General features: G+C 32.5%; 1 protein-coding gene across 6 annotated transcripts in view; it reads right to left on the bottom strand.

Moving 5' to 3' along the window:
* LOC118198435 (ciliated left-right organizer metallopeptidase-like) overlaps positions 1-25,459 on the bottom strand; it is a 73,693-nt gene that overhangs the window by 7,290 nt on the left and 40,944 nt on the right. For 3 of the 6 annotated variants that reach the window (XM_085814151.1, XM_085814152.1, XM_085814156.1), the window contains 5 exons: positions 23,939-24,002; positions 13,206-13,305; positions 10,367-10,465; positions 5,531-5,626; positions 5,292-5,397 (listed from right to left, as the gene is read on the bottom strand). In XM_085814151.1, the coding sequence (XP_085670277.1) occupies positions 5,292-5,397; positions 5,531-5,626; positions 10,367-10,465; positions 13,206-13,305; positions 23,939-24,002 (465 nt within the window). The remainder of the gene's footprint in view (positions 1-5,291; positions 5,398-5,530; positions 5,627-10,366; positions 10,466-13,205; positions 13,306-23,938; positions 24,003-25,459) is intronic. The other 3 variants (XM_085814153.1, XM_085814154.1, XM_085814155.1) reach the window with 2 other exon arrangements.

The raw sequence follows: 25,459 nt of genomic DNA, 5'->3' as shown, positions 1-25,459 counted from the left end.
GCACCGTGCCCGAAGGCGAAAATAGTCTAAGTGGCAAGTCATTAGGGAAGGCAGTCAGTTGGACAAAGTCCAAAATCATCTTTTATACAGAGTAAAACTGGATTTAAATCCATGCAGAAATATTTGAGTAGGTGCTAGGAGCGATGCATGCGTTGACTGACTGAGAGTTCCTAACTGAGCAGCAGATACGAGAGAGGAAATTTCAAATCACGTGACTGAGTGTCGCAATAACATTAGTCAGAATTTCCATAAGCATAAAATCACATTAATCAAAGATAAATAACTAATTCCGATTATTAAACACTAAATATGGTAACAGTTCATCTGTAGGAAGTGAAATAAAGCTTGGAAAAATTATCACAAGTTGAATATTTTGTATTTGAGAAGCAATTCTATCGGAAATTGGCAGAAGTGGGCAGGAGATCACATGGTCCAATAAGAAACTTTCAAAGTTTTTGTAAATCGTGCACAAAGTCCATTTGGCTATGCCAAACAATAAAGTCCTTTCTTAATCAAACATAGTCAAAGCTTTGTAGAGCACAGTCTTTACATACACAAGTAGTAATTAAAATAAGATGAAAATAAGAATAAATATTTACACTATATACAAATTCACCACTTGGGATTGTGATGAATGGAGCGTGGTTTCTACGGTAGGATCATAATTTGCAAGATTTTTGATTGCCTCATAGGGTGAATTACTTAAGCTGTTGAAAAAATTATGAGCTGTGATGAGGATTTGATCCTGGATTTTTAAGTCATTATAAATTGTCGTGTTCCGCACAAACCATGGGGCACTTGTAATAGAACGCAGTTCTTTATTTAGAAGGATGCTGATTTTTCTTCTGTTAGTTTTACTCGCAGCTGCCCACGCCGGGATGGCGTACAGTAAGATGGGTCTTATTAATGTCAGGTAAAGCGTACGCTTTGTTCTTAAATTCAATTTTGATTTTCGTCCGATTAAGCCGTAAATCACCATAAATGCAGCATTTGCTTTATTGGTAATGTAATTTATATGTTCTTGGAGGTGAGTTGACTATCAATGAGAACTCCACGATATTTGTAAGAGTTTGCAGTAGGGACAAGATTATTGTTAATTCTAATGTCGATATCCACGGGGAAATATTTTTTGTAGCGCCCGTAAAGAACTATGCAGCACTTGGCAGGATTGAGTTTAATCTTCCAGATTTTGCACCAATAATCTATTATTTTAACATGATGTCTCAATTTATCAATTGCGTGCTGAGGATTAAGAGAATTAGTTAGAATTACAGCGTCATCCGCATATTTGAGGATTTTTGAATTTTCCGGGTTTGACATGTCATACACATAAATGTTGAAATTTCTTGGTGAGATTACTGATCCTTGTGGTAAACCTCTTTGAATATTTTTCATCAGAGAAAGAGCATCGTTGCATCTAACATGAAATGTCCTTTCTTCGAGCTAAGAAATCATAAGTTTCAGAAAGCTATTTGGAAGAGAGAATTTAGCTAACTTGTAAAGTCCTGCATGCCACACTCAATCGAAAGCTTTTTCAAAATCGAGGTAGCATGCAGCGACTTCATTCTTCTCATGGAATTCTCCAGCGATAAATTCAACTAAGTTAAAAATTTGGTGAGTGGTCGAGTGACCAGATTTAAAACCAAACTGTTGTTTGTCCAGATTATGAATTTTCTCAATATATGGATTTAGTCTGTCGTTAATTATTTTCTCGAAAACCTTGCTGATAGGGGGGAGTAAACTGATCGGCGGTAAGATGCAACTTCATTTGAGTTTTTCACCGGTTTGAGTAGCATAATAACTATGGAGTGTTTCCATTGTTTACAAGTGTTGAAAAGATTACGAAGTAAAATTCCCATTTCTATTATTGATATTACAGCTCCAATTATTATGTTTAGCATTGAGATTCCCGACGATTACGGTGGGGTAGTGAGAATTTGTTAAAGAATTAAGATCATTAAAATTCAGAATGCTGCTGGGAGGGTTGTAGACTGAGATAAACAGAAAAGGTTCATTGAACCCTGTATAAATTAGTGCCGCCGAATTTTCGATATTACCAGTGTTATTTACATCAAAGCATGTATGTTTTATATGATTCTTGGTGAGGATTGCAGTGTCGCCGCCACTGTTGTGCTCTCTATCTTTTCTGATAATGTTATATCCAGGAATTTGGAATCTATTGCTGGGAATAAGGTGTGTCTCATTGAGCATCATGACATCTATGCCATGGGAGTTTAAGTAGCTGATAAATTCATACTTTTGTTTGAGCATTCCATTTGCATTAAAATAAGAAACTTCAAGAAAACTTGCAGTAGTTGAAATCAGATTAGGATTGTAATTTTGAGACTTAAAATTCATAATTTAGGTTCGTGAAATAATCAAAAGCGGTCATTCCGACCTCTAATTTTTCCATAATGGTTTTAGCAGCCTTAAATTTGTTAAAAAATGACTTAATTTGCATGAATTGGGTTTTAATCCATTTAAAGAAACTTGGCTCTTTTTGATTGGAGTTTGTCCATGAGGGTGTGTCAGGGATTTTCTGCTGATTACTGCTTGGGAGTTTTGGAAACTCTTCTGCGTTAAGTTTAAATTCAGATTTCTTTGAATTCCTTTTTATTTCTTTTCGTGTTTTTTCTTTTGATGTTTTCTGGGTTTTTGCAACACCCATGATAAGAAGATACATGATCCTGTCCGCAAAGGACACAAATTAGTGGATCTTTTTCTTTAGATGTTTTGCAAAGGTAGGTTTTGTGCATTTGAGCGCACTTTAAGCATCTTGGTGCATAGTGACACAGGTCCCACGTATGCTCATATCAGTTCCAAGGATTAATTCTAGGAATAATATTATGGCTACAATGTTATTTGTGTGTAGGCAATGTGTAAGCAACATTTTCACAAAGAGAGTCATGTAATAGTATTCATATTTTAGATGTTACAAGCAGGATTATGAGCAGAAGTGTTATATGAGTTTTATAACGCCTTTACAAATCTCTTATTTGCATAATTTTTCATAAAGAATCTCTCATTTGCATAGTTTTTCATAAAGAAACTATTTTAAAATAGTCTGATTAGTTGGGCTTTCACTGTACTTTTATTTTTGTTCTAAAAGTTGTTACATTTTGTTCTAAAATGTGGTAGCATCTTATAATTAAATATTTACATAAATGAAATTGCATAAAGAAAAGTTCAATTATTATATAATGTAAATAATTACACTATTTAAATACTACATAAACAATACAGGTACAGTACTTATAAATTGTATAACTGCACTAATTATAATAGCTATGCCTAGATGTGTGATATCAGTTTAAGCCTGCATTCACTTTACTAGTTTACTGGTATGCCTGAAAACATATAGCTATCAATATATCAATCAGAATGTCCTTGGCCAAATGTAATAGTACTATTATTATTTCAAAAGCATTTTGAAGGAAGAAGGGGGCAGAAAAACTAAGATTGCAAGACAAATATTCATTTATGCTTTGATATCTTAAAATTTAACCTTAAATGTAGAATCAACTAGGTCTTATATTCAAGTAAATACAATAATAAAGCAAATGAGGGGGGCTAACAAAAATATAAGAACTATGAGGGGCGTTCAAATGAAATAGTCAAATCATAACTATGAGGGACGTTCAAATGAAAGTGATTCGAGGTGTGTATCCATGAGATGTGTAGCGACAGAAATGATCAGATAACATAGATAGGAACAGCAATATTTAATGATTGAAATGCATACAGTGTTTGTTAAAAAAAAATCACTCATTGCGTTAAGGTAGGCGTCCCATTGCTTGGGAAGGTTACGAATTCCATCCTCAAAGAATGATGTCGGTTGATCATGGAACCAGTTCATAACTGCAGCCTTTACATCCTCATCAGACTGAAAGCATTGACCCTTTAGGCTTTCCTTGAGCAGTCCAAGGATGTGATAGTCGCAAGGCGACAGATTTGGACTGTAAGCTGAATGTTCCAAAACTTCCCACTTTTTACGGCCAGTGCCTCGACATACACCCGGTCGACATGCAGCCTTGTATTGTCGTGCAGAAGGATGACACCATACCTGGACGTTTGCTTTTGATAGCCTTACACAGCTTATCAAGCGTTTCGATGTGCCGTTAGGCATTGATGAAGACGTGCGGCTGATTAAACAAGGGACCCTGAATGTCAAAAAATGTCATCAACAACATTTCTCCAGCATTTGGGGCCTAGGTGAATCGGGATGTTTCCATTGCATGCTGATGGACTTCCCTTACGGTTAGAAATGATGACACCAGGCTTCATCTCCTGCTACTATGTGCTGCAGAAAGTCGTCAGCGTCAGCAGTGTAGTGCACCAAATGCTGTAAACTGAGACCCATTCGCTGTTTCTTGTGGTGATCAGACAGTATGCGGAGTACCCATTGGCAAAAAAAACTTTTCGATACTTGCTAAGAAAGTTGCTGACAATATTGTGAACAGTACTGATGGAAACGTTTTCAACTCATTTGCAACGTCACAAATGTTTCGACAACAATTTGCCTTGATTGCCCTGAGAATGTCTACAATCAGCTTATCTGTTACAACCGTGTCGCCTGATTGAGCCGCTGCAAATCCATTGTCTCCTGCTGACTTTCGCCAAACATTCTCGCCCACTTTGTCACCGCGGGCTTCAACACACGTCTCTGTACACAGCCACCATTCTTCGATGAATGTCCACCGGCTTACACCCTTCCGGTGTTAAAAACTTGGTTACGGCTCGCTGATCTGTTTCCATTGCAGTTGCATCCACACCAGCCATTTTTGAATGAATACTACGTCCTTACGACTGAAGTTAGCACACATCTCCTTCTGCATAGGCATGCGTGGTACATACAGCTTCATTATCGTGTTTATTTCACAAAAATCCAGCACAAACTTTTTGCATGCGGCCCTTCAAATCGCTTTCATTTGAACATGCCTTATATATATATATTGTATTTTTTGACAATAAATGACAGCAAACAAACAATTTTTAATATGAGATCATAATAAATCATCTATAATTGAAATCAAACATAAATACATTAAATTATATTTTTCAAAGTTTAACGGATTCACAAAAGTAACATGCTTATGCATATGCAGCTGAACCTTCACCAACAGCTACTTCCCTTTAACAGACATCCCCTATTAATGAATAATCTAGAAGTACCATGCCACTATACTCCCATTTAGTAGACATTTGCTGATAATGGATAGCAAGTCTTGGTTATGTGAGAATATGCCAAAAAAGAGTTATGATTATATATCATTACTAAGTTTGTTACTTACTAAACTTTTCACTAGGAAGACATATTCTAGCTTTCATAAATGGTTCTTCAAAACGACAAAATTTAAGGTCTTGTGGGCAGTATACAGTTATATTACTTATTTGAACCTAAAAAATATGCATGAATAAAAATAATACATTTTATCTATGATTATAATATAAAATCATAAATTGTTCAAATTTTAAACAGAATGGCAAAACACGCAAGTGTTAATAAGTTACAAACAACAGTAATATTTACCTTATCTCTATACTGACAAGAAAGCCATTTTGAATCTACAAGCACTTCATACACATTGGATGTTTTACACTTCATAATTAAACATGTTGGCTTGACCTGAAAACAGGAGATGATTAAATATTAAATGAAATAATGAAGCAATAATGAATACAGCTCATGATAATTCAGTTCAATTCCTAATAATACATGAAAATTTCTCCCATTTTGGCATAACATCTATACTTTTCCTCAAAAAAAAATTTTTTAAGAATTTTTTTGGGGTGTGCACATTTGACTCCCCCGATAATAAAATATGTGGAGATTCCCAATTCTTAATTTCATTAATTCAAAATTTTTGGCACTAAACAGAATACCTCATTATTGAAGAAATAATCATTTTAGTATAAATCTGTGTGATCAATAATTTGGCTTTGTAGCTGCACATCTAGCATACATCTCAAACTGAAACATTCATCGTTGATTTTACACTTGCTAATATTTTATATCTCTGGTGCCAAACTGGTGAATCATTTATTATATTTTGCTTTCATTACCGCATGCTTATCAACACATGACAATTTGAGTAATGACACATGCAGCGATGTCTAAACATTTTTTTTATATTAGTAATATGGTAACTTTTTATGTTGATATTATGCTTGGTGATGATTACAGATTTAAGTGCACTAAGGAAAAGTTGACGAGTGAAAAACATTTTAATGTGCTAAGAAATGCTGCCAAGGAAAAATTTAACAAAAATTTCTTTCCATATGCTAAAAATGGATTTTGTTAATTAAACTCATAAGCCAAAAGATTACATTTAGTGGTATTTGAATTAAGAATAACTGATTTGTTGTTCACATAAACTCAGAACAAGTGCCAGAGCTTGTATGGCTGCACTGGGCAGCAGAATTTAGGGAAGACAAAATTTTTTTAATTTAGAGAAGCATCAAGCAACAAAATTAAGAGATGACAAAATTTTTAGAATTTAAGGAGAGCACTGAGATCTGAGATATTCTGTTTCTTTATGAAATAATTCTTCCTTATGAAAGCTCTTCCAATATACTTTCTTCTTCATTCTGAATAATCTTTTTTCTTATCTTCTAATTTCTCTATACTCATCCTCAGCATTTCTCGTATAATGTTTTTGTACAATAAATAATCAATATTCAACCACGCTTAAGAAAAAGGATTACATCAAATGCTACTATTTATTAGGCCCCCTTCAATTTTAACGTGCTCTCTGCTTAGAACACTATCAGTACAAAACTTCTGCAGGTAACTGTTCCAATCTACTGTTTTGCCATTCATACACAGCTGACCATATTGTGTTCATTAATATACACTTTTTTAAGGGTAGGATCACATTAGTTTGAAAATAATCCACTGCTTGCTGTTCTGTAGAAGGCTGGCTCCAAATCTTAACTATTTTTCTCAAAATGGGAGGAAAACAAAAAGCAGCACTAAGAGTTAATTTACATATATGATCATAAAAATAAAATGTGACTAATTGAGAAACAATCCGGATTACATCAGTCAAAAGCACAAATGTTAAGAGCATGCCGTTACATCACACTTATCCATAACTGGCATGAAATCACGTTGCGCAGTGACATTTTCACAGTCTGTGGGATGATAAATAAGTACCAAAAGAGGCAGATGATTTCATAAACCATAACACTGCATTTGAATGCACCTGAATGTCAGCATTTTCCTTCAGCAATACTACATTATATGCACTATGATGCATTCTAAAACAGATAGCATATTTCAAAATAAGTATATTGCAAATTATAGCTTTTCTAGGGATGGGATACCAAGTGAAAAATTGTGTTTTACTTCAATAAGTGAACAAAGATATTTTTTCCCTCGTGGACTATTTCAGTATTTTGTGCGAGCTGAATTAAAATACGAAGGCAACTTAATTCAAGAAGCTTATTCTGTAATAGTGTTACACACAGCAAAGTACTACATACAAAAAAGAATAATAAATTAGCAAAAATTACTGCAGAATGACTACAGGTATGAAATAGTTAAATTTTTGAAACAAAAAAAAATTTTTTTTTTCTCTTTTATTTAAGGGATTTGCTCTCTTCAATTTCCACTTAATAGATTAAAAATATGACATATTGTCACTGAAAATAAACCAACGCATATAAATGATGAATATTCACATTCTTAAAATATATTCTAAACGAAAGCTAAAGAGAATATTGTGAATTTTTAACATAAGTTAAAAAAAGAATAAATTTTTTTGGGCACACACACACACACACACAAAAAAAAAAAAAAAAAAAAAAAAAAAAAGAGGGTGAAGAAGTACAAATATGTCTCCACCATTTGACAAAAAATGGGGCCACTAGTAAGTTATGGTTAAAATTGCCTGATATAAAATGTCTTATAATAAGGTTGTGCATCGCGATTTTGTATCAGCATCACATTTGTTTTTTGCGTGAAAATGTTTTGGGCCAAATGAACTTCATTTGCATGAACTTTTGATTTACTTATTTAATTTGCAGAAACCTGCAGTTGAGGCACAGCGATTGCTTGTAGAAGCATATAGTGAGGCTGCCTTAAGCGAGAGAAGTTGTCATAAGTTGTTTCAAAAGTTTAAGAATTGTGAATTTGACACTGAAGACAAAGAACGTAGCGGAAGGACGAAAGTGCACAAAGATGCAGAATTTATATATAGTACAGTACAAAGTCTGTAATCCGGACTTGTCAGGACTTCGGTGATTCCGGATTACAGATCATCAATTTAAATCTGGTAAGATGGCATGCAGTAATTATACAATTAAAAATATGAAACCGTAATTTATGAAATAAAGAGTAATTATGATCTAAAGGGTATCGAAATTTACAAAGAAAAGCTTAATATTTATTTGTTTACTTTATTAAACATTTCTTTCAATGTAAGTTGTTTAAGTTGCTTCGTTGTTTTTTTTTTTTTTTTTTTTTTTTTTTGGTGCTAATACTTTCTCTTTAATTCTATAAACAGACATAATTTCTTGTTCAGTTACAAAGTTCCACTGTTCAAGTCCTGTAATTGCTGTGTCGAGAATACCGACTAACTTGTCAATCGAAATTTTTTCGTTTTCAATTTCTCTGTCACTTTCTTCACTATCGGAAGTGCGCATGGGTAAATGCTTTACGCGCATGCGTAGCGGACGCGTGCATTAAATGCACATGCGTAAGCTTGTGGCTTTGAGGTTCGGATTATAGATCATTCCAGATAATGGACGTCCAGATTACGGTTTTTGTACTGTATTATTGGAGGACAATTCATGCCAAATGCAAGTAGAACTACTCAACAACAATTCACATCATTTTACATCATTGGGAATGATTCAAAAGAAAGGAAATTTGGTTCCATGTGAACTAAAGCCGAGAAACCTTGAAGGCCTATTTCTTAAACATGAAATGCTGCTTGCCAGGCATAAACTAAAGAGTTTTTTGCATCGTATAATCATTAGAGATGAAACATGGAACCATTAGAATAACCCAAAGAAGAAATCATGGGGACCACCTGGCCATGCTTCAACATTGACAGCCAAGCTGAATATTTATGAAAAGAAAATCATGTTGTGTATATGGTGAGATCAAATTAGTGGTGTGTAATGATGAGTTGCTCAAACCCAGTGAAACCATTACAGGGGTTCTCTACTGAGCTTTCAGCCGAGCACTCAAAGAAAAATGCGCCCACTACTACTTCAGGCATGATAAAATTATTCTCCTGCATGATAAGGCTAGTCCACATGTTGCAGTGCCAGTCAAAACCTGCTTGGAATCACTCAAATGAGAAGTTTTCCTCCTCCCACTGTATTCACCAGACATTGCTCCTTCTGACTACTATTCAATTGAAGACGCATGGCCCATCTGATCAGTGCTTCAGATCATGTGAAAAGTCCAAAAATTGGGTTGATTTGTGAATAGTTTCGAAAGATGAAGTATTCTTCTGATGCGGTATCCATATGATGTCAGAAAGGTGGGAAGTGACTAGCGATGGAAATACTTTGAATAAAACATAATGTACCTTTCTTTCACAATAAATGCCCAATTTTTGATAGAAAATGGCAGAGACTTATTTTTCTCCCAATATATACATAATATTTTTAGAATAAATAAACATAATAAATAATGATATTTTTATAATAATAAAATAAAAATTATAATAATTAATAAAAATTATAATAAGTAAATTAATAAAAATTATAATAAGTAAAATTTTTAACATTCAAGTTAAGAATATAAACATCTGATACTGATATTAACAAAAAAAGGTGTCCATTTAAGTTAAAGGAAGATAGCTTATAATATCATAACTGACATCCTCTGAATTCTCAAAAGAAAGAATTTTGGATTTATATTTCATATTTAAATGATGTGAATTTTCATTTAAACAAATCAATTAAAATTCAAATAATATATCTCAGTTACCTTTAATACAGACAGCTTGAAGAATTTTTAAGTATTACAAAATTTAAGAAGATATAAAAGGAAGAATTCACTTACTCAGATGACTTTTCTATGTGCATTTTCGAACAAATTTAAACATTTTTAAAAATTTAAGGAGCAATTACAAAGCAAAATGTATTTATTTTAGTGATTATAAATTTTGCATCAGAAGAAACAAGAATTAAACATTTTAATTAGCTCTCAGAAAACATTAGTTACAGATATCTTAACAAATGTTTCTTGCAAATGTAAGAATTTTTCACAGTTAAATTACTAATGCATAATGAACATTTTATTAACTTGCTTTTTCTGCTCTATGGGGATTATAAGGAAAACTAAACTTCGCATTTACAAAAACCATTCAAAATATTTTTTTAATGGGCATAATAATCTTAATCTTACTTCCTCTTTTCTCAACTGCATCATCATGCATCGTGATTCCTCCCTAGTAGCTCTGAAATCAACTTCATGAAGTTTTCCTTCATAATCAAGACATTTTTTCTAAAGGACAAAGATTTATCACAAAGTGTAATAGCATATAACTTGATAAATACAAGAAGTTTAAATTCATGCAATCAATATATATTATATACAAATATTAATAGAAAGTAAACTAATAAATGAAAAAACATTGGCAAAAGAAATTAACAATCAATACAGATATAAAGTCACTGAGTTATTAAGTCATATAGAAAGGGGGATGGGTACTGGGTGTTTCTCTCCACACATATTATTTCCATTCTTCAGTCCTACTTGATCATTTAAAACCTTATTCATTAAAATCAATCAATTCGTAAAACTTACTGAAGAATGAATTTTATTCAGTTAACACACCACAATTCCTCGTGTATTTCTTTCCTAGCTTTTGTGCCAGGTTCTGAAAATTAAAAAAAAAAAATATTTAATTAACTATTCCTTCCGTCAATGCATTCAAACAATGAGCTCAATAAGTTTCACAATGGATTCAGCCATGTAGTGCTGTTTTCATCTTACTAACAAAGACACGCACTCCCAAACTACCAATAAGAACTTTCCCTTCTAACTGCTGAACTTTGTGTCAGGCGAACACTAGATCTGACCCATCATGGCAAAGCAAACATGAACTGACATTCAGTCTATGATTTCGACAAATTGGCTGCACACTAATCTTAATCATTTGTAGAGCCACTAGAATTTATTTTTTGTGTCAGGAAACTGAAGAAATCTGCAATGCCCTTGCCAGGATTTAAACTTCGAACATCCCAAATATGTGTCAAATGTGCTTCCAGTTGAAGGTATAGAGAAAGGAGGGAGAAAACACTTACATAATCTCCCTTTTAAAGGGCGACTGGGGATTAGGGGATTCGGTTGCCTAATCCTGGTGATGACAAATTTATTATTTACCCCTTTTTAGTTCAGGCAAGACTTACAGATTCGTTTAGAATTTTTCAATTTTAGGAAACTAAAGAAATCCACAATGCCCTCAATCAGGATTTTAACACTGGACCTCCCAAATATGCAGTGAATATCACATTTACCTGTTATACCTCGAAGGCATAGGAAAAGGAGGGAGACAATAGTTTATATATTTATGGATGATTTGAGGCCCATGCAGTAGCAGAGAAAATAATTAGAAGAAATTGGATTTCAATCACAGGGAAGTAGAAATGAAGATATCTTATTAGATATGCAATATTAATTTTACTATGTATTCTTATTAGAATGTATGTTTTTTTTTAAGAACAAATACTGTAATAGTTATCTGTAGTTTATCCATGACTACTTTAAATTTGTTTTATAGTAATAAATCAACTATATCATAACTTAAGAAAACAAGAATTCCAAAATGATTCTGATCATGATTAAGTAATATCAATATATTAAATTCAGGTTGATTGAGACATAATGAAACCTTATTTTAGTCTAATAAAGTTGTCAAAAGCCAAATAACGCAATAGTTCAATTCCATTTAAAATTAAAAAAGAATAAAATTCAATTTGATATACTGCTATACTTCAGAATTATATACTAAGAAACTCTTTACATTTCAAGTACCAACAAAGATAATGATACTTTATTAAGAATTTTCTATATACGTAAATACTTTTTGTGAAATTATATGTAACTTGTAGTATCGCTTGTATAATGCAATATTAGGCTGTGTTCAGACGGCGACGTAAAGGACATAGAGGCATAGTCATGCTTGATTGATTTCCCGGGTTCGCTCTGCTTGTTTTGTGACAGCAAAATCTTCTGCAGAATGCCGCTTCGTTTTACCTTCGCTCTGATTGGCCGATGCTATCCCAAACTCGGCGTAAAGTTGAAAACATTGAACCCTATCCCACGAGCCCTAAACCAGATTTTGTGACGTAGCACAGACTGGTTGCCTTGGCAATGGAGCTCGGCTTTAACCACTTATGCCCTTTATGCCTCAGTCTGAACGCAGTTTTAAAGGCCTCAGAAATGCAAGGCATTGCTGGAAAAATACAATTACAGAGATTAGTTCATTAATGGAGACAAATGGCTATCTTGCCAAATTGGAGAGGAAAAGCCAAGCTCGTGACAGTTCTAGTGACTAAAGTTGAGGCCGAATTTGGCAAGAAATCGCAAAAGGTTGCCAAGCTTCGCGATCATTTGGTCTTATAACTGTGTAATTGGAACTGGTCCAATACGTATGTAAATGTAACAGTGTATGCCTTCCAGAAATTTTAATAAATTTAAGGTAATCTATAGTAGTCCGTCATTTATCCACTTTGCCACTTGTATCCAATATTTCACTGTCATTTATCCACTTTGCATAAATATTAACAATAGCAGATCATGAACACCTTATCGGTCTTGGAGTTCCGGAGATACTCGTACTGAGTCTACGGGCCATTACAATCTGCCCTCTATTATATTCTAGAGCAGCAGCCTTTCCCCATCACTCGCAAAAGTAATTGCAGGAATGATTCCTTACCTTCTCCAAGCAGCAGTTAAATACCAAACCCATTTAATCACATCCTCCAGATGAGGAAAAAAAAGTGTGGGGTTGGCCATAACGTTTTGGCTTGTCAGTGTATTTTCCTATGATTGCAGTATTTATTCCACATAAATACTTACAATATTTTATATAAAATGTATTTTGTAAAAAAGAATACTTTGAATTAATCTTATATAAATACTTTTTCAGTGGAATAGTTTGTGATAATAATAGAAATAAGAGGCTTAACAAATTTACTGAGTAAAATGCTTGTTATGAATATTACTCAGACATACTCACTGAAGTATCTGGCTTATAAATGCCACACGGATGATAAGGCACTACACTCTCACATGCACCAACAGTATAATACAGTACATCACAACTTGTTAAATTAGAGCTGAAAAATAACAGCTATTAAAAAGGAACACACAAAATAAAGGAATTATAACAGCCTCCCATCCCCAAAACAAACGGTATTGTATATGAACAAATTGTAGTATTAGATATATAAAATAATTTTACAGTTTATATACTATAAATATTTCAAATAATCCCACTAAATTCTTAATCACTAATGAGCAAACAAACTCACCAAAAGTTATTCAGTAATTTCATGAGCAGAAATTATAAAGCAATGCAAAAGAAATGAGTTTGTATATTTGTACATTTACAGTGGAACCTCGAGATATGAGCACCTCTATATAAGAGATACTCAAGATACGAGGAAAGTATGCGCGGAAAATTTGTCTCAAAATACGAGCAATGAGCCAGGCTCTTGGTATATATGGCGTCATTTCCCGATCCGACTCTACTCGGGGAATCCTTTCGTCAAATCACTCAATGTTCTTTGATCTACGTGTTTGTGTGCTTGCGAGTTAATTGTTTATTACGTTTAAAGTGAAAATAATTATTTCACGATCCCTCCCAAGAAGACTGTTGCCTCAGATAGTGCTACAAAGAAAGATAAGGAGGTGATGGCCACTGCAATTAAGAAAGAAATTATAGATATCATAAGCATGGTGTAAGAGTGATGGAATTGGTGAAGACTTACAGCCTTTCGACATCAACAATCTGCACTATTCTGAAGAAGAAGTTAAGAAACTTGATGTAGCCAAAGGAGTTACCGTTACTTTCAAGCACTGTCGAAAAGTCCTAGAAGCTGTTATTGGTGTGGATTAACGAAAAGCAGTTAAAAGGTCGGTGTTGGAAGCTATCATAAAGGTAAACTACGCTTATATTATTTACCAGTGTTATTTATTAGAAAAATTGATTTTTATGTTTATATTTTTGGGGGTGCAGAATGAATTAATTGGATTTCCATTATTTTCAATGGGGAAGTTTGTTTCTAGATACAAGAAATTTGTTATATGAGTTCAATGCTGGAACGAATTAAACTCGTATCTCGAGGTTCCATTGTATTCTACAATAAATACATGTGTACATATGTGCATTACAGCATATGTATTCTTTTCTGGATTTTAGATCAGATCATTGATTTGATCTAGTAAGATGACACACTGAAATTATAAAATTAAAAATATGAAGTTGCTGCTTTTCAAATAATGAAAAACCTTCAAAATTATATATATATATATACACACACATATATAAACTCAATATTTATTTGTTTTGTGTCATTAAATACTTCTTCTAATATAGCTGTTATTTTTCTTCTTTTCTTTTTTTAAATTTCTGTCATTTTGTTCACGATAAGTAGTGATATTTTCTGAATTAAAAACTATTCTACGGATTCAGCTGTTTGTTAGTGACTGCTGATTGGGGCATTGCCATTGCAATGGAAAACTTATACATATGTTCATTGATTACTCTTTGTCTACAAATTAACTGAAAAATTCCACCTTTTGCCTTAATATTTAAAAACTTTCAAATTTGTGATTATCACCATCATCACCATAAAATATGGAAGGTGGTCATAAATTATAGCAAGCATATAACTGCTCTCCTTCCATGAACTTGCAGTGCTTCACACAGCAGATTCAAAAAGTCTTGATCTTCCTACTGTTCAGAAAATTTAGCACATACTTTAAAAATGCTACTTTATATCTACATTTAAGTAATCGGAAAAATTCGATATCCACTGACAAAATGATGCATGTACAATTTGGAGAAAAGAATAAGACAGAGACATTATCTTTCACTGAAATTTTTAATAAACTTATGAGCTGAACTGTTGTCTATAATCAGGATAATTTTTTATCATTTTGAAAACCAACTGATTTGAAATGATGCTAACTGTTTGGTATGAACAGATGTTTAAACCAATCATTCATTAATGCTTGTGTCATCCATGCTCTTTTACTTGAATAATGTATGGTGGGAAAAATCTTTACCCCTTAAAATGTCAGAGGGCATGAAAAAACTACTTTCGTCAACGTAAAAATCTGCTCTGGAGATAGCTTTTTCACTGTTAATGAGTTTGAGGAACTCATCTGCAAATTGTTCAGCAGCTTCATTATCGACTGATGCTCTTTCACCTGAACTTTTTAATTGCTTTAAACCATGAAAATTTTTAAAGTTGAATAACCAACCATTTAATTTGTACAGTCAGTCTGAAGTCCATTCCATCGTGAAATACTTTTGTTTGAGCCATTAGCATTGACTTTATCAACAAACGTGCCATCACTGTGACACTGTCTCATCCATTGTCATACCCATAGTGATATGAAAAGGAGAATGTGTCATAAGAAATTATTAATCAAGGAATAAAATTATGTGTTCTGTTATCTACAAAGTATTCAACCCCTGTAAGTTTCTTCTCATCTATGCAATTACACCAGCATCATCTACAATTGGCTATGATTATAATTATTTGCATCTTGCTGGCCAATGCCCCACACCACCCCTACCAATCCACATTCAGGATAAATTCCATTCAGGTACAGACATACATCAAGGCTGTAATGTGAGGAAACCATATGGAACCATATGGCAGAATGCATCACAGTGGATACATGCATGTCGTCCAATAGCTGTGACAATACTTGCTGAAGAAAGATGAGATAGGTTGCATCTGTCAGATGTTGGGACAACAAGAACGGCCCAGCGAGGTGGTCTTCGGTGATGCTGGCCTATACAATAACTGAAAACAGGCTTTTGTTGCATGTGGAACAAAAGCCTGCTGGGAAATGGAGATCTAGTGTGCGGATCTGTAAATATCACTGTGCAAAGGCTAATTATGGAGCAAAATCATCTTTGTCCAATTGTGTAGCAAAATCTTCTTTATAACTGCACATGCTGGGTCTGATACAGGTGCTTCAAGCTGTCATGAGGGATCTGCCAAACATTGCTAATGGAAATCCTAACATGACTGGCGATAGCCGACATACTGGCACCGGGATTGTTCTGTAGTATCCTCAGCACAGTCTCCTCATTGGTTTGCATTGTTACTGCTTGCTCACATTGTGTCTTCTTGCTAAAGGATCTCCTTTTAGAAAACCTCTGGTACAAGTGTGCAAAGAAAGTGTGGCAAGGAGCTCTGTTGGCAAGTGAAATGAAGCTCCAGAGTCCATGCACCTGCAACTACCTCATACAAGTTGGGTCATTTGATGTTTTGGTGTATATAGTGCCATCTGAAACAACCAAAACTTTTCCTCAACTTCTCTGTTCCAGCCAACATATTGTTCGTGTTTTTCCTCTCGCTTTTAGTGTTATCATGACAGAAAGCATTTTCGACCATGCATTACTACTTTATTTTTTGCCACCATAGTGTACTCCTTGAGGCATAAAAGTAGCTTACTTGAAGTTATCGAGGGGCTAATATAGCATCTTTTAAAATGACCATTATTTGGTCATTTTAAAAGAAGGAGGCAGAATTTCTAAATGTTATAAAAAGAAGGGGAAAAAAAAAAAAAAAAAAAAAAAAAAGAAATCCTGGACTCAGATGCCTTAAAATCCCCACTATGCATAACAATAAAATATAAGTAAATCTTGTAATGGCTCAGACTGAGAATAATGAGAATCTCAGGTGCAGAAGAGTTAAGCCCATAATATTAGAGGTGCTAAGGAAGTGCTTCCAGTCCTTTATATATATAATATATATATATATATATATATATAATTTTACTTTTTAATTTGAAATTTTCACAAAAAAATAATTTTTTCACTTAACGTCATTATTTGCATTATTTACACAATTTTGCAACAGAACACACATTTAGCATTACAAACAAGTTTACATTTATTAATTCACAATAAACACTTGATTGGCTCAGCTACTAAACTCCCTACCATAAATAGTTGGTCAGTTAAAATTAAAACTTGAATTACATACTTTTAGGATATTCTTTGATTTTTTCCTAAATTTATATTATTTAAATATTTTAATATTAAAGATAGCAGCTTGGCACTTAACTTTACTTACATTAGCGCCATCTATAAATTTGCAGAACACACTTACATCACTTAGGAAATACTTTTGCAGACCCCAACGCTTATATGGTAGGTAAGTTAGTATTAAAACATACTATTTACTTGCTTTTTAGTATTTTTTATGTAGTATTTAAGTATTTTCTAGATACGTAATTATTTTTAAGTATATATTCGTTTTTTATAAATTATGAATTAGTTCTTTTTAGTTATTTATTAGTTTATATTAATTTGTCTAGTTCCTTTTTAGTTTCTTTTTGATTAATATGCATATTCGTGTCGGGGAGGTTTCTGTAAACAAGGGTTTCTAAATGCATTGGTTTCTAAATTAATTTTTCTGGAAAATTTAATTTTTAAAAAAAAGTTTAATTTAATACTAAACTTTAAATTGCTTATTTCTCAAAATACTTCATTATTGGTATTTTCCTTTAGACCTTTAACTTTAATTGCTAATTACTCAAGGTACCACTTAGTTTGTATTTCTTTTTGTACATTCTTCACTACTTTTGGTTTTGACTTTTACCCTTGCTTGCATGAATGACGAAACATGAATTGAATGATTGAAGAGTTAGGTTAGGAGGCAACTTCCCCTTGATAAGTCTGTCTCCTGCCTGCTCAACAGTCATTCACTTATGCATTTTTTAAAAAAAATTTTAGATTAATTTTAATTTGCTAAATTGGTGAATTTATTTTCATGTTTTGTTTTTGCACTTGATTTACTTATGCTATCTGAATTTAAATGATATTGTAGATTAGTTCGAAAATTAATTCTTTTATATGTTTGCACGTTATTTTAACTTTAAAATTGCTTTTTTACATATATACATGTTTGTTAATATATATATATATATATATATATATATATAAAGAGAAGAAGGGAAAAAAAGAAGAAGAAAGCATATTGACTAGCATGACAAAGAATGTGAAATAATTAATGAAAAGAAAAACAAAGCGTACCATCTTATGATGCAAAAACATTATACAAGAAAAGCTGAAATGAGTATAGAGAAATTAGAAGGTAGGAAAAAATATTACTCAGAATGAAGAACAGAACAAGTTGAGAGGAGATTTATAAGAAAATAGAATATAAGAAAGAGGCATGATGGTTTTATAATGTAGTAAACAATGCCCAGAAAAGATTTTTATGCTAGGATTCACACTTACCCTGATAAAAACAGTGAAGTAATTAATGACATAATTTAAATATTTAGGAGATGGAGAGAACATTTCAAGATTGCTCTTATTGGAAACAGCATGTTGGATGAATTGGGAGAAGAATCAGGTGACACTTCTCAGGACCATCAAGATGAAGGTCTAGCATCACTATCCATGGATGAAGCGGCAAGAGCAATGAATAATTTAAATAATAACACTTTGGTAGGACCAGATGGTATCAAGGCCAAGCTCTTGAATATCAAGGAGCCTAAAGAAATATAGTCTATTGTGTCCAAGTTTGGACTTTGGAAAAAATGCCCATAGAATGGGAAGATGGTTCAATATGCCCAATATATGAAAAAGGAGATAAGCTGGAGTGTGGGCAGTACAGAGGAATCACACTGTTGAAAATGTCTAATATCAAACATTCTATTAGAATAGCTTGTTGCTTTTACAAAAAAATCATTGGAGAATGTCATCATGCAAAGAACAATTGCGACAATAGTTGAGGTTTTTTTGTGTGCTTGAGTTGGCAGCAAAAGTATTTGTTTGACGGTCAATGAAATAAAAACCAAGTTCATGACAGTTACAAATAGAAGATATAATCTGATGCCACTGAAAATAAATGACTATGTTTTTGAGCAAGTTGAACAATTTAAATATTTGTGTACAATTGTAAATAATAATATAACTGTTGAAATCAAGTACCGAATTAACATGCTATTATGGATTCAAAACCAGTTTAAATCAAAATACTTAAGCAATAAAACTAAAATACAGTTGCATAAGATCTTAGTAAGACCTGTAATGTTGTATGGAAGTGAGTGCTGACAATGAATAAAGCAAATGAGGATAGAATAATGATATTTGTACGAATTCTGAGAAGAATTTTTGGAGCAATAAGGGAAAATTGGAATGACCTACAGCAAAAATTTAGAAAACCAAACATAATAAAAGTTATTAAAAGCCTCTCACCTAAGATGGCTAGACTGTATATACAGATATAGAGATGGAAATCCAGTGAAGAAACTGACATTCCAAAAGCCAGAAAGAAAGAGTAGGAGGAAGACCACAGACAAGGTAGCTAGACAATGTGGAAAAGTGGTTCAAGAATGTTGGTGTCAATAGGTGGAGGACTGTGGCATTGGATGCGGCAAGATGGCAGAAGCTAATAGAGACAGCCTTAGCCGGAAAATGGCTGTATAGCATAAGAAGAAGGTGTACTCTATCTATCCAGAAAGTTTGTAACTGCTGTGCTGAAGAAACACCCTGTACACGATATGAAATATGAAAACAAACTACCAACTTTAATTTTGCAATAGCCCCTATATTCTTCACTGTAATTCGAAAATTTCCCCTCTCTGTCTTAAAAATAGTAACTGTTAATAATATACCAACCTAAAGTGCATCATTTCAAAATTAATCTGCATCATGCTTTCTTACCTATAACATATTATAACATGCAATGCAGCAATGCATCCATGTTATATCTAATCAGATAAAAGATTTCAGTTGAAACTAGAAATTTTTGACTCTTTCTCTCTCTCATATGCTTTCTTCTGAAAGCCTTACTTTTCCTTCACTCCTGCTAATACACACCACTTGCTTCCCTGTATCGTCAAATATCTGAAGATGTATAAAGCTTTTAAAAACGTGAGGTGCCTATTGTATCCGTGATGATGTTTTGTTCAGATTATGCATCTAAAGAATTGTGTATATTTTGAATGTTTATATACATATATAGTATAAAGTCTGTAATTTGGACGTCCATTATCCAGAATGATCTATAATCCGGACCTCAAAGCAACAAACTTTTTTTTTGGTATGCTTTACGCATGCGCATTTAAGCATGCACATGCAAAAGCTGTATGTATTCAAGCAGCTTTGTCTTCAGATACTTTAAAAAATGCTTGGCATAATTTATGGCCAGCTGCCATATTTCATTGTGAGGACGATGAAGATGATAGCAGCGAATTTGAAGGTTTTCGGACATCGCAAACTAAAGGTGGAATTTTCCAGTTATTGGATTTTGTAAAGAAATGTGGAGAAGCGGTAGTAAATGAAGATGATATAACAGAAGCTTTTCATTGCAATGACAATGCCCCAATCAATTAATGAACGGCGAAATCTGTATTATGGTTCTAGATCCAGAAAATACTGCTCCCGATAGGTGGAACTTTGTAACTGAACAAGAAATAGATAGTTTATAGAATTAAAGAGAAAGTATTAGCACAAAAAATGAAGCAACTTAAACAACTTACATTGAAAGAAATGTTTAATAAAGTAAACAAATCAATATTAAGCTTTTTTTTTTTTTTTTTTTTTTTTTTTTTGTAAATTTTGATACCCTTTATATCATAATTGCTCTTTATTTCATAAATTATGGTTTCAAATTTTTAATTGTATAATTTCTGCATGCCATCTTACAAGATTTAAAATGATGATCTATAATCTGGAAAAACCCCTTATCTGGAATCGCCAAAGTCCTGACGAGTCCGGATTACGGACTTTGTACTGTATATATATAATCAATGAAAGAAATTTAGGTTATTTTAATAACCAATTAAAATCTGATTTATACTTATATAAGTATAAATTGCATTCTGCACCTTGAGTGGCAACCATCTTCATTGTTATCCTTTAAAGAAACTGTGCTTTCAAAAATACAGAAAAATCAAGGACACAAACCTTTTCTGACTTTCTGAATCATTTAATATTTTAGCCGGTACATCATTCAACAATATTCGTAAATAAGGAAAAAGAGGAGAATAAGGATTTGTAAATAAGGAAGTTCTATATTTTTCACTACAATCCTATTTACTCCAATCTTAGGGAATTTTTTGGAATCTATGGGTGTACAACCTCTAATCAACATACTATTCCTTTTCTTTTTTTTTTTTTTTTTTGGCAAATACTGTTGCTTTGAACATTAATGGGGAACTTCCTAAACTGCTTTTTGTTCCTCTGACAAAGACTACAGGAGAAAGTTCCTCTGTTTAGTCAGTATTCCTCTTCAACTTTCGTACTTAAAAATTATTAATGAGTTAATGAATTATTTAATGAGTTTGGATTTTTAATTTCAATAAAATCTTGAACTTTAGATAACAATTTTGGGATCACAATTTCCAGAATTTTATTTTCCTCCTCATCAGAGTATAACAATCTACAAACTTTAATCTTTCTTGCAATAAATTTTGTCAGTTCTTTGGCCTCCATTTGAAATTTACAATTCATTTTCTAATTTTATACTTTTTTTTATGCAAGGGTGGAAATGCTTTTAACATGGTCTGTTTAAAATTTTCATATGTATGTGCTGGTATGTATGCAACAGGACCAACTAAGGTTTTATCAATATACTTATACCAACCTAACAGTTGGCCTTTTAGGGCTGATCCTGCAACTGATGTGTTTTGGAGATAAAGCATTCAATATAGTAGTAACTTTTCAGAAAAATGTATAACCTATCCCGACCCATCAAACCTTACATTTGGCTTTACAGTTCCTCTGAAAATGTCTAGTAATTTACCAAAACCTTCTAACAAGTTGGTCGTTGGCCTAGGATCAAATCTAACTGGAATTAACAGATTTCTTTTCACTATTCCTGTTTCATTTGTCCTATCAGCCATTTTATCAATCAATACAAAATACCTACTACAGAAAAGAAATCCTAATGATTTTACAAAATACCTTGTAGAATCATTAGGATTTCTTTTCTGTAGTAGAAGACGTGAAAAATTAGCAATTAACCTGCCACGACTCAAATATGGACTTCTCATATACACGCCAAGTATATATACACGCCATCACAACATGAAGGCATGCTGAAAGAAGGGAAAAATACCTTATATACTCCCCTTTTAAAGGGGGATTGTCCATCACCTTTTAAATCGGGCACCACTGTACAGATATTAGGTTATTTTAAAGCTGGAGACATGAGAAATGTGCAATGCCCTCCTCAAGACTCAAACCTGGACCTCTCAAATACATGCCAAATGTGCTACCGTAACACCACAAAGGTGTGCTGGAAGGAGGGAAAAAATACCTTATAACCCTAAAAATATAGTACAAATTTTTACATACAATTATTTCACTATATCTTAACAGTAGTTTCAAAACATTATGTCACTATTAAATTTTTCTTCACAGCTTAACAAAATTTTACATTACCGCTGGTACACATTTCCCACAAATTCACGAAATGTTGAGTACCAGTATGATGTGTTAGATTTTGAGAGTGATTGGGTTTTTAATTTTACAGGTATCTCTGTGAATTCTAATTATTTGTGAAGGAAGTGAAGTTTTAAGGTTCATGCAGACAAAAACACAAAAAAATTTAAATTTTAATATGTCTGTACTTGAGAATTGACATGAAATGATAGCAGAGGTAACAGTCCTCTTGACTATGCATTAGCTTCGGGATGAAACTGGAATATCGAATAATTTCACAATTCAGCTGCAGCTTACCACTTGGATAGAATTCTCTGGTTGCTACAAGATTAAACAGCAACATCCACTAACTGCTTGCAACTCCATCCTCTAGCTCACTCTGCCACATCTAAGCCCAGACTTGTACTGACACACTTCAGTTTCAGTTAACCTACTTATACTCTTACTCTCGTCTCAGAAATCTACATCTGGACAGAACAAGCTGCATGACTAAGTAAGAAATGATAGTAAAGACACAAATTAAAAACCAACTTGTTAGTTAAAATAAACTTAATTGTAACAGCACCTTTTTCAGGTATTACTTAAAATAAAATAATAAACTGAGGGAACTGAAGTAAAGCACCCAATTTTAATCAACTGGAATTACCCTAATTATTTGTGCCCTTGTACTTTTCTCCCATCTAATTATCTATCTTTATGTTTCTTGTATTGAATTGTTCATTGTTGTTATGTGTACGAAAATTAATATACATGCCTATCATTTTTCAATGGATCACGAAAATAAGAAAACCTTTAAGCAGGGAAATTCTTAGATACTGTAAATAAACATTGTTTATTATTTTCAATATGAAGACACAAAGTGAAAAAATACGTTTTTAGCAAAAGTCATGCACCATCCTTTTCTTCTTAGTTGAATTTTGTCTCAATTGAAAGTATGATTTTTTGAGACAAAATTTTTTCATAATTTGTATCACTTTGCCCAAAAAAATAACTTTCATTGAAGTTTGCTACCATCTTTTGTTCCTTTTGTCTTCTTTCATACTTTACATGGATTCAAAAATGACCCTCAGAACATTTGAAATTAACAGGAGTTAAATTAATAAAAACTTGACATATCTAAAACTTAACATAAAAAAAAAAAAAAAAAAAAAAAAAGCAACCTTAATTTGGCATTGATTTTAAATATTGGATTTCTTTGCATATTTCCTCCCTAGCTTAATAATTACCAGTAATTTATTCATAAACATTTTAGATATACAGAAGTACACGTAGGAATTTTCTCTCATAATTATCTTGAACTTAAATTTCACAGTATTCATTACCTTGGTAAGCAAAGATGTTTACTACTTTCACATGTATTCCGGAAACCAAAATCACAACCACCATCTGAAAGTTTTATACAAGAAAATTTATCAAGAAACATTAAATGCTAAAATAACTAAAAAAATAAAATAAAATAAAAAAAAAAAAAAACTGAAAGGTTTCAGATTTTAAATTATGTCCAAAGGGACCTTTTTTTAACATTTTGTCTGTTACCTTTATTTATTAAATACTAGCCGCAATGCGGTCAGCCTTTGTCTGGCTTTTAAACATACCGGAAAAATACCTAAAAGACACACATGGGATCGATGGCCGCGTAAGTTCTTCCAACTTTTTTCTTTTTGTTAAGATTCCAACCCTCCCTTGCATATGGCCCTGATGTATCTCCAGAAAAACATATACATCTTGAATTTTTAGCAGGAAAAAAAAAAAAAAAAAAAAAAAAAAAAAAAACTCAAAAAACAAAAAAATTCTGCATAGAATTTTACTCTGCAGAACAACTTTATCAAAATAAATAAATAAATAAATAAAATAAAATAAAATAAAATAAATAAAAATGACAATGAAATATGCCAATGTCATAAAAATAGTGACATAAGAAATACGATGAAAAATTGTTGCTAAACCCATATTTCTAAAAGAATGAAACTAATTAAAATGATGCGATTTCATCAAAAATCTATCAACAACAATAAGAAAGAAAAACTGTTGCCCAAATCCCATTTTTAAAGATGTCAGATAGTGTTTTAAAGTGTACACGGAAGCTTCATTTAAAATTTTTTTTTTAAATACAAAATATTATCATTTTTCTAAAATTCGTTTTGAAAAAGCAGTCGCAAGTATGAAAGTTTAACGTGTCCAAAAATAAAGAAAAATAAACTGTACATTTTTTAAAATAAACTTTTTTAGAAAAAATCCTGTTGAAAAGGTGTTAAGCTCACTTTGTTAAATAAATTCGTATTTAATCAATTTATTTTAAGTTCATAAAATAGCCCATGTTTCATGATGATGTGAAAATGGAGTGTGTAGAGTAAAATCTCGCTTTCCTATAGCCCATTATGTCTCAAAATGACACGATTTCGTTACAAAACATAAAATAAAAAAATATTCGAATTCGAATTTAAAAAAAAAATCACTTTGTGGTGCACTGGCTCTTGTCTAGATACACCTATGTACCAAATTTCGTAGCCGTGGGTCTATTAGCTTACGCGCAGCGCGAACAAAAGACATTGACAGATTCTTTTTTTTATTATATGTAGAGTCACATTCTTCGCACTTAAACCATAAAATTCAGTTCAAGAGCAATATCGCAAAATAGTTTTAAATTGAGCATATTTTTAGAATTTCCAATATGCAGTCTCACGCGCTGAAAATAAAAATGTTTTTTCTGTACAATGTTCCCATTACTCGCTTTGAAATCCTTGAGTTTGTTAATCAGAAATTCGTTAGAGATTTACAAAATATGAAATTGATAATAAAACAAATTCCAAATTTCAAATTTGGGCTTCCACATGCCCATATTC

The sequence above is a fragment of the Stegodyphus dumicola genome, chromosome 3 (genome assembly GCF_044657685.1).
Source record: "Stegodyphus dumicola isolate Sdum_Otavi_A_Nest chromosome 3, ASM4465768v1".
Taxonomy (NCBI): domain Eukaryota; kingdom Metazoa; phylum Arthropoda; class Arachnida; order Araneae; family Eresidae; genus Stegodyphus; species Stegodyphus dumicola.
Note: the sequence above shows the minus strand (reverse complement) of the source record. Positions and strands in the feature narration are given on the sequence as shown.